The sequence below is a fragment of the Melozone crissalis genome, unplaced genomic scaffold (genome assembly GCF_028551555.1).
Source record: "Melozone crissalis strain CALT ecotype California unplaced genomic scaffold, PUWL_Pcris_2 ptg000016l_1, whole genome shotgun sequence".
Taxonomy (NCBI): Eukaryota; Metazoa; Chordata; class Aves; order Passeriformes; family Passerellidae; genus Melozone; species Melozone crissalis.
The window spans coordinates 30,064,313-30,075,417 of NW_026535794.1; the positions used below are offsets into that span (position 1 = coordinate 30,064,313).

Genomic DNA, 11,105 nt, shown 5'->3' on the forward strand with positions numbered 1-11,105 from the left:
TGTATGGAAAGGAATTGTGGGACAGGTAATGTCAGTATTGTAAAAAAACGAGCCTGGTCATTGAAACACCATGGGAAAGAGGATTTGATTTTGCTAGAGCCAGGAGTTTCAAAGGGAAGGGCAGAAATGAACAGATTTGCAAGGGACTGCAATATTTGAGATAAGACTACCACAAATTACTATGTTCTGAAGATTCAGACAGTGGCTTGAACGGTGTGTCTAATGTGGGCTTTTATGGAAGACGTATGCCAAGAAGTATTAAATTAAGTAAATTAGAATGGAAATCCTTAATATTTACTTTATTCTTGGCAAAAGATGTTGCAAACATTTTCTTCTGGGAGACATGTCAAGATTCATAACTGATTTCAAAAAGATGAAAACAAAATATGGGGACAGTAGTTGCATAACACCTAGAAGAGGTTTTATGTATAACTCACTAGTATATTCTTGATTGTCTTGTTTACAAAATCAGATTATTGCAATTTTATACATGTATACGATATTTGATATATTTTATGTAGGTGGTAAGCAAGATTTTGAGCCAAATTCCTCAACAAGAAGTCCAGGTGTGTGGCAGACTGATAGCTTTCTAAGAAACCTGTGCATGCATCTTGTCAGCTTAGGCAGTATTCATTCTCCTCAGAAACAGGAGGTTGTGGTCACTCACCATCAGAAGATATGGACAGTGCAGTGGAATGTGCATTTCTGTGAAGGTGGCAGATTCTAAAGTCTCCTGGTTCATTGTGGAATAGGACAGACACACACTGTGCTGTGCATTCTTCCCTTTGCATGGGAAGTGAAGGCACAGAGACAGTCAGACATGGTTTTCTGCCATGTGTATTCAGACTTGACAGTCTGCTACATCGCAGGGGTAGCAATGTTCATGGGCTAGTGGGCTTGGCAATCTGCAGATGGAGCAAGTCTTTTGAAGACTCATGAAAAGTTGTGAAGACAGAAGAAAATGAAGGACACACAGCATATGCTGTCCTCCATGTGCCATTTTGTTCCTTTATTTTGATCCATCTTCTTTCTCTTCTTTCTCCTCTTCTAGACCTACCCAGATTCAGGAATTTCAATATCTGAAAACAGATGCAGTGCAGTGATACAACCAGTTCCCAGGTGCTATAAGCTGTTCTGACTAGTGTCCTAAAAATTGCAATAAAGATGCAAAATTTTTTGCAACAAAAGCAAAATTTCAGCAGGCATTTCAATGAAGACAACAAAAATACACCAAAAGCAAGTGTTCCTTGCTGAAACCAAAATTTTTGCAGCTTTGCATTTTAGAAACACTCAGACTCTGTTCTCCATCCCAAATTAATGGCCATAGGGAATCTAAAAAGGCTTTCTCAAACCCATTTACTTATCCCAAAGTAAATGAATAAATAAATAAGCAAATAAATATAATAATCTAACAAGCCACAGATGCTTCAACTTGCTTCAGCTGCAATTCAAACAAAGTCTGTGTGCTGCAGAGTGTTTTTGCATAGTCACTCCACTTCTCAGTGGCTGTTCTTGTGGTAGGGCTAGGCAAGTACTTTTCTCCTTAGGCCCTCTCTCAATTCTCCACTGTTTTATGTAAAAGAGTTTTAATGACTGTGCCTGGATAGCTCTTCTTTATCCAGCCAAACACCAGACTTCACAGAATAGTTCATGCTTTTGTTAAGTTGCTTTACAGCTTCTTCTCTAAGTCGCTTCTCACTGGGCCTAACAAAACAAATTAAATGTGGAACTCCTAAGCCAAGTCAGCATTGCTTTTCCTCCCAGTAGTCAAAATTTAAAAATAATGCATCCAGATATTCTAAAAAGAGATTTTAAATATTTATGTATCAAAAAGTAAGTGTGCTGTAGTAATGTAATTCAGAACAGCTAAGAGTTTAAACAATGGGACAATTATACATTATTATACAACTACTAAAATAGAGCAGGGGACAAGAAGTAAAGCAAGTGTTCAAAACATTTTTTTGTGATTTAGTATTTTTTACTTAAGCAGGTGGTAGTAAAAATCACTTTTTGACATGAATTACCATTGCAGTTTAGTAAACAAAACTATATTATCATTTCAGGGGATTTTAAATTAAGCCTCTTTTCTGGTAGCTGAATTATTTTATTTTATTTCATTTCATTTTCCATTGCATTCAAGAAGTACCATATTCCACAAGCATCCCTATAAAGAAGTTGTCCAGATTTTAATTTCCATTAAGACATCCTCTTTGTTTGTGGTTGTAAAGAAGCATTAAGAAGATCTGAACTTCAGATAATGTAACATCACCTCTTTTCACTTTTCATGTCAAACCAAAGGGAGGTAAGAAAATGCAAACTCCCAAAATGGACTTACAGCCCAGTGTTTCTAAAGATTTCTGTCAGCAATCAGTAGAGACTATTTATTTTCATGGCATGTTGTTCAATAAGCCTTAATTAAAAATTAAGAGTATTTTCTTGTCATGGAAGTACTGAGTAAGGTAGATCTTTGAATATTAACTCAGTGGTAGGCAATACGCTTGTAAATCACACTTTCCTAGTGTGTCAGTCCACATAACTCACAGAAGGAGTGAGCTGAAAGGCTGGATGTCTTTCAGAAAGATGCATGGGCAGGCTTTTTTTTGTGGGGGCGACGTTCAGGCAAAATTAGCAAATCCAGTGACAGAATGTCTGCTTAGCTCATAAATCTCTAGAGAATTTTCAGGTTTAGCCTGGAGTGATGTTTATATGTATGTTAATGAACTTAAAATCAAAGCCCCTTGCCTGGCCTCCGGGAAAGGAAATGCATCATGAGAATAGGATACCTTCCAACTCTAAGGATTCCTTATAATTTTCAACTGAACACCTCCAGGTTAATACTGTAGCAACAAGACTCTCACAGTGGAATGTATTGAACAGTCCTTTCTTGATTAATGTTGTACCTCTTCAGGAAGGATATAAAGGTCAAGGTTAGAAGGACTAAAGTGATTTACTAGCAGAAATCTGTTAGGTATTTTGAAGGCTGTTATTCAAATGTCTGCTTTATTTCCAAACAAATGACTGAGCTTGGATTGGGTGATTTTGATTCCAAGGCTATTGGAAAGGCGAGAGCAGCAGATTTGTTACTATTATTAAATAACTGAATAAATAAACTAGTTAAGGGCCTTTCTAGTCTAGATTGCAAATGTCAGGCCCTTATGACTTCCACAGTTGATAAATGCCTTAATGACACATACTATCTACCACTGCCTCTAAGAAGTGTGCCTCTGAGTGCCTCCATGCTATCAAAACAATCAGCATCTGGCTAAGTTTGTTTCTAGTAATGTCTAAGGAAAATTGATTTCCACTCATTATAAAACAATTTACCCCTTAGCTGGGAGCAGATTTCATCAGCTCAAAAATAATGAAATAATGATGGCAGATTAACAGATTATTTTTAATTTATTCACTTTTAGTTTTCTAAAGAAGCAAGTATGAGAAATTATAAACTTATCAGGTTCTTTTTTAGATGTTTGAAATGCGTTATAACAAAGCATTTGGAATTCTGATCTGCCTATATTATTGAACATCACTGAGAAAGTCAACTTCTATATAATTTTAGTGTAATCAATCTAGACTATTTATAGTCTAATGTATGAAAAAAAAATCTAATCTGCTTCTACACTGTACTTTTTCAAAACATTTACATACTTCTTGTACCTGTTTGACTTAATACTTTAGGTGAAAATTTTAACATGCTTTCTCTCCTTTTTAACTCAGAAGCAAACTTGAGATGTATAATGTCTAAAATTATTTCATTTTAAGCAATACTCTTCCACTGAGTCTTTGAGAAACTTTGGCCACTGACCTCCACAAGAGCAAAGGCCCATATCCTGCCCACTGCAACTTTACCTAGTAGAGATTCTCCGCAAGAAACCAGTTAGATGTACTTGTGTAATGCCTTTTGTCTATCCTTAGACAGACCCCTGTGGGTTCACATGTAACAGGATGAAACAGAAGGCAGACTGTATAGGCCACATTGAAACATTCAGAGCTACAAGCTGCATCACATATTAACATTATTCCCTCAGAAAATTCTACATTAACATATTTCTAGTGCTGCTTTCCTGCAGATCTCTCCCACAAAAGCCACTCGAGGCCAAAGAAGAGACCTTAGCTAACTGAAGTGACACGTCAAAATTAAATTGCTGCTGATGGACACAGCTCCTGCTGGCTTCCCTCATGTTCCCTCAAATATACCAGACTTAGAAATGGGCCCCATGGCCTTTCTATAGCAAGTCCAGCAAAATTTCACAAAGTCATTTTAGCAGAAGTGTGTCAGATTATTCCCCTTTGGGTAGTTCTGCAAAAAAGGACAATCTAGAAGTTATTATCCCTATTTCTAAATGTAAACTGATATTAGACATGTATTTTGTTCCTACAGACTAATTTCATTGACTGAAGAAGAGTTATGAGCAAGATATGCAGTTTTTTACCCTTCTTATTTCTGGAAGTTAAACACAGAACAGGTAGAACAGCTTTACTGATTTTTAGTGACTGTTGGCATTGAAATTGGTTATATTTCAATCCATTATCTCAATATTTTATGTTTTATCATCTTGAATAAGTAGCTGGATAGCAATTTAAAAATAGATAGATGTTTGGCATTTGGAAAAAAAATTCTGTCATGAAATGATTGAATGAGACTATAATGTCTGTTAAAATAATGAAAAGATCTTTAAGTCTGCTGAACTGATATGCCTAGCAGCAATGTCATTTCAGTTCTCTCCCTGCTAACTCCTTTATTCATCATCTCTCCTTTTATGCTTAAAAGAAGCACCTTTAAGATCAGAGAATTTAAGTATAAATGGTCTCTGGTCTCATGATTTTGATATTTTCACAGTCAAAATTGAATTTGGAACAATTAGTTCATTAATGCCATGGGGGTTTTTAACTGTACTACCATGTGAATCGCTTAAAATTGAATAAAAAAGTGTATCTCTCTTTTACATATGGCAAATTTAACGTGAATTCTTGAAAGTAACTTTGAGGGAAGATCATTACATTTTGTCAATAAAAATTAGGATTCAGTAAGTCAAGTCAGGCAGCAGCAGTGGTTTTCAAACAGTTCTACATTAATGACTAAGATCTCTGCCAAGAACTTCATGATGAATCTTTTGGAATTAAAATGCAAAATAGGATGAGATAAAAAGAAGGTCAAAGAGAACTTGGGTGAGACCTTATCAGGTAAGATTTTTCATTACTCTCCTCTTGTGTAATTTTTACTTTGGGTGCAAATGGATTGTAAAAGTTAATGATTTAAGAACAGCAGAACCCCATGATGAAATCTTGACCAGTGTTTAAATAGAGCTTGAAAGATTAAGAACAGGTGATTCATGCACTATGTGTTGAAAAGTAGATTAATTACTAGTTTTCTGATACATTCTATAAGAATTTGTGAATAAAAGTGCAGGACTCTATTGGTTCTATAGAAAAAATGAAACCATATGTAATTTGCACCATTATACTGACTTGATCATTACTAATGAAAAGAAAAAAACCGTGGTGTCTCACTAGCTTGTAAAATTTCTCAAATACACACTTCTTCTGAAATCTAGAGCTTGAGAATTGTTAAATATGAACCCGACTTGGACCATTAATAAACACTATCTGTTAAATGGTCATATAAGATTTTTACATTGAGAAAGATGGTTTCAATGCTAGATTTTATGGATAGACTTTAATACCAAATAATATTCTCCCTTTTTTAAGTTTAAGTGTTGTGACTGGTTGAAATGTGTGCATTTTCATAGAGAGAGCCAGACAATACCATTTTTAGCCGTGTTTATTTTTGTAAAAAAAAAAAAGAAACCAATGAATTTGAAAGGAAGTCATATCTGTCTTTTGATTGCACACTTTTTAAACAAAAATAATACAAGATGAAGAATGAAAAATACAGGTTTTATGTTGCCATGTCAAAATAACACCTAAGTCTATGAATGTTCAAAATTAAAATATATATACCTAAATGCTAAAATGTCTATTTTACATTATCTACAAATGTATGTTCTAATCCAGCCCCAAATCATAGGAAAATACTTTGATACATATGAAAAGCTATAAACATAAGGAAATTTTGAAGGGAAATACACATAAAAGCTCATTAAATAATTACAACAACAAATAAATAGTTTGTTCAGCTTTACTTTTTGATTGCTGCCATGCATATTTTAATTTTTGGTATACTGAGATAAGAGAAAGGTGAGCATGCAAAGCACTTTTTTTAGAATTAATCTGAAAGCAGATACACAGTGTTGTATTTTAAACTGTTGTCAGAAGGTCATAAAATATGATATAAAAGGCAATAGATGTGATAAATGTTCTCAGGAAAACACACAACAAAGCATCATTTTACAAAATTTACTTCAGTGAGTACTCTTGGAAACTTTTCTTTTCTTCCATGGCTGGAGAAATTGTAAAAGTTTATAGTGTGGTTTTGGAAGGCTTGTATTATTCCCCATCTTGAGTATTTGGAAAAATCACTCAAAAAGTCCATATGCTGAGAATGCCCCTTTTGATTTTGGTCAAAGCAATAAGCATGTAGTGTCAACTGAGAACACAGCAATGGCAGACTTGTCTTTAAGGAGTCAGAATGGTAAAGCAAATGGTTACAGGTGAGTTCAATTTTGGCACAAGGAGAGGGAGATGAGAGAGCAAATGTTTGACTTCTAACTTGTACTATGTTTGCTGGATTTACTGGCTCTTTTCCTTTCTTTGTGGTGCTGGATGGGTTTTGCTTGAGAGGTCCCCTCGAAGTTGTGGCTGGACTCATTGTGCTGCCTGGTGTATCGCTTGCACTTGCAGGCCGTGACCACAGTTATTTTGTAGGTTCTTATACTTCCATCCTGGCACTGCAGCTGGATCCTCTGAGTGCGAGTTTTGTCGTTGACACATCGCCACTCCTGCGAGCTCCGCCTGCTCCAGTACTTGGTTCCGTAGCCTCCTCCAATCCAGTTGGGCAGCAGTGGCAAAGGGAGGCATTCTCCAGCACACACCAGTTCTTTCAGGGGGTTAATGCTGGTGCACTGGCCGTCTGAGATGTACTTGGTGGATCTCAGCTCCCGACAACCAACCTGAACACGATCTGCAGAATGCACAGAACAAGAAACACTGAGATCAGAATGGAGTGATTTCCTTAGCCAGTCATTTTCACATTAACCAGGTATGTTTTACAGAAGTTAAAGCAGTCTGTAATCTTTACAGGACATCTCTTTATTGCTGTGTCCCCCAACACAAGGGCCTCAAGTGCTGATGGTATCTCTGGATAATACCACAGCATAAAGAAATCCTAATGACATGCACTCCAGCAGTTGTGGTAGAAGAGGCAATTTTATTCTCTGTACTTCTTCTCAGGGACATACCTTTTAGAAGAGAAAAAATGCCCCAAGGGAAGAAATGTTTCCTGCTCGTTCTCAGTCTAGGGAATCTGCTCTGTGATGTTTACAGCAATTATGTTGGATCATTAGCAAGGGGGAAAACACTGCTTTGGAAACAGTTGAAATGCTTTTAAATTAATTTCAAACTGTGTGTTTCTTCTTGTTCCATTGTTAGAGTGGACTGAACTCTCCCATGAACTCTGCGGCTCTGAGCAGGCACTGCAGAAGTGGTAACAGCTGAAGTTACCACAGAATGGGGTTCTGCCTATGAAGTTTGAATGATTAGCAGTAACAGTTTCAGAGGGGTGCTTTCGCCCTCAAGAGAACACCGTCTTTGTAACTGTAGTTACAAAGTCTGTATATTATATGCAACATAGAGGATTCTGCAAATTCTCTCAGGCAGCTGACAGAGCCAACATGCAGAGCTTCTCACACAGGCATGTTTGTACCCGTCTCTGTGTGCGGCTCTGCACCCTGCAATAAACACAACTGTTTATTTCAGTAATTATATTTTGAAATAAACGCCCACGGTGTGCTTAATTTTAATAAGCAATCTTTACTGTCTGTGCTCTCCCTCTTTCCGAAGGACAATTACGGCACAGATTCTACACACAATGCAATTAACTAATGCTTTTAAAATAGAAGTAATTACTAGAAACATTTCAGAATGAATCATAAAAGGCTTTGAAGGTGCATCTACATATCACAGCTACAGGCTGCTTCTGTTTCTACTTGGATTTTTGGAAGCAAGTTCTAAACTGAGGCAGTGCGTTAAGATTGCTTCACCCTGTCCTCTGTGTCTCAGGGTGGGCAAGAAGAGGGGACTGTAAATCTGCAGGCTGATCCCAGGGAATATTGACAGGGCTGCTTTACTGCCTGCTTTGCAGAAAAGATCCAAGCTTGCCTTCCTGCAGCTGCACTCAGGAATGTACCTGGAAGCATCTGGTCACAGATCTGAGTTTGTCTTTCCTTCTGTTTTTCTGTCTTCCCCGGCTCAGCTTTTCACCAGTGACAGCTCAGTGACAATGAATACCTACTGGGCTGTCCCAGTAATCTCATAATGATGAGATGTTTCCTGTGCATTAAAACCCTCTAGCATTCATAAAAGCTGACACACCTGGCTTAGCTGAAAGGTATCGGTGTCACTTGTTGCCTTCACTTTCCAGGGATGACTCTATTTTTATCAAGTTGCTGTGGGTGGGTTGGTGTGTGTGTATGTTCCTCTATCTGGATTTCTTTCATTTAAAGGAGGTGTGCAGGGTAGGGAACAGATAAAGTCAGCAGATTTCCACATCCCCACATATCTGACTTATATACATAAAACTCAGAAGGAAAAGACTGGATATAAAAAAGGCAAGTTAGAGCAGAGATCATAGGTAAATTACGAGCTGATTTGTTTACTTTTGCTGGAGGTGTTAAGCGGGTAAGTGCTACGGCAGGAAGTAAAACTAAACAGCGGGAACAAAATTCAGAGTTTTTTATTGCACTTGAAAAGTAGCCCAGACACCTCCCCTGCCCGCAGTGGGAGGTGAGTCAAAAAAGCGAGCGCTCTGGGAATGCCTCTCTCTCCTTTTTCTTTATCTCGCTTCCCTGCCGGATAGATGCCATAGAGCCCGGCGTTCCTGGATGAGCCTCGCTCAGGAAGTAACCTGCCCGAGCGAGCCGGTCCTGCAGGACTTCCCAGCACGGGGGTGGCAGGGCGGCTGGCTCGGAGCCGCCCGGCGGGGCAGATCCCGGCCCGGCCCCGGCACCGGCAGCATCTCCCGTGCCCGGCCCCGCTCCTGGAGCGCCGCGCTCGGGCCGGGGCCGGGGCGCTGCCGGGGGTGCGCGGCTCCGGCCGGGGCTCGCTGCCGCTGCCGGGGCCGGCCCGGGCGGGGCTGCCGCCCACGGCCGCGGTGGGATACTCACTGTTACGGTCTGATCCAGCGCTGCTGTAGTGCCTGCCTCCGTTCCTGGCTTGATTCAACGTGCTGTTGCTACTTGGGCTCGCCGCAGCGGGTTTAACGACGTGAGAATAAAGTATCTCTGTGGCATCGTTCTTGAAAGCCAAGTAGCTTCTCGTGGAGATGCAAGCCAGGAGAAAGCCGTAGAAGTGAATAGCAGGGAGAAGCATGGCTGGTTCAGGCTGTCTGACAATGCTGGATGAAATCTTTTCCTTCTGCTCCTTCTGTGTAACTGAAATTGCTCTTGCAGGTTTCCTTTATATATTCAGAGAGGTTTGGCATTCATTCAGGTGTAAAGTTGTGGATAGCTTCAGAATGAAAACCCACAAAAGGGGTGGGGTCCCTACATGAGCTGCGAAGACCTTTCACCAATAGGAGAGAAGACTGCAGCAAAGGAGGAGTTTGATGCACTAATTGCAGGATTCCTATTTGGGGCTTTTGAGGGTATCAGAAAACTCTTAGGAACCGGCACACAGCAGCATTCAGGCTGAGACCTAGAGACTGCCGGCTCTGCCCTGCCATTCCGCGTGGTCCTGCATGCTCTGGCACTGTGGCATAATGTGACTAAGACGGTGTCAGAATGAGTCTCTCCTGCCCAACTCATGCAAAGTTATGTACCCTCTTCTCAAACTCAGCTGAGCTCTATGTGGATGCAAATTTATAGAACTTATAGAAGACTGCTAGTTACACAAATACTGTCTGCAATATACCAAAATTATTTTTAAAAAAATATCGTGAATAATTTAAAGCTGCCTCTAGATGCTTTAAATTATGCAGCTTTGATCAACAGGGAGTACTGCAAGGGAAGTTACTTGGTTTAGGGGAATATTCTCTCCCTGGTGTGCAGCGTTATAAGTCTGTATTTCTGTATCACCACACATAAAAAGTGTCTCCTCTAGGCTCCTTAGTACAAAAGTATCCATATTCATAGCCTTACACCATGCTCGTTCACCAAACTAGTCTTTTTTAGTTTTTTACATTGCCTAGAGCGTTCTTATATTTGAATGTATTATTTCGTGTCATAAAGTAAACAAAGAGAAAACATGTAAATCTTTTTTGTTTTTCAAAATTTTGGAAGAATAATCCTTACTTTGGCATAATTTTTTGTTGTGGCATGCACTTGATTTTACATAAAATTGCATAGCCCAGATCCAAATGCCAGTGAGATAAACTGAGATATTACCAGTAGGCCAATGCCTGTCTGCATCATGGTGAATGCTCCATAGACTTTCGAAATAAATAAAACACCAGTGATCAACACTGAAAACTCTAGTGTTCTAACTAGAAAGGAAATCCTTTTCTTGGGAAAAAGCACAGCCTTGCAGAAGGCCATGTTATGTAAAGATTAGACTGTAATCTCATTTACACTCTCTGTAACTGAGTTGGTATCTAAAGTCACACTGAATTTTATTGCTGTAATAAAATCATAAGTGGAACACAGGTTAGTTCCATCTATTGTCAGGATCAAAATCTGTAATTCAGAGAAGACAACTTTGTTTCACCCTAGTCACAAGCAGACATTTTTCTATTTTAGCAACACTTTCCTCTTGCATCACTAAGAAAGTTATCCTGGATTTCAGCAGGAGTAAGGACACATCCTCAGTGAGTGCCAAACTGATAGCTGCTGCTTAAAGGACACAGGAAGAACAGGAGTGTTGCAAGGTGAAGTGAGTTTTACTGGCAGAGCTGCGTGTGGGGAAGTTGAGTTGATTGCCTGCATCTATTATGACTAGCCCAACCCAGTTCTGGAATAACAAGAATGTTGCAAGGCAGAGTGAGATCTTTCAGC

At 39.2% G+C, this 11,105-nt stretch overlaps 1 protein-coding gene across 1 annotated transcript; it reads right to left on the bottom strand.

Annotated features, from left to right (window-relative positions):
- Nucleotides 1-5,786: 5,786 nt before the first annotated feature.
- On the bottom strand, nt 5,787-9,595 carry SOSTDC1 (sclerostin domain containing 1). The gene is made up of 2 exons (XM_054273953.1): nt 9,282-9,595; nt 5,787-7,081 (listed from the first exon to the last, which is right to left on the bottom strand). The coding sequence occupies exons 1-2, from the start codon at nt 9,484-9,486 to the stop codon at nt 6,666-6,668; spliced, it is 621 nt and encodes a 206-aa protein (XP_054129928.1). The 5' UTR covers nt 9,487-9,595; the 3' UTR covers nt 5,787-6,665.
- Between the last annotated feature and the right edge of the window lie 1,510 nt (nt 9,596-11,105).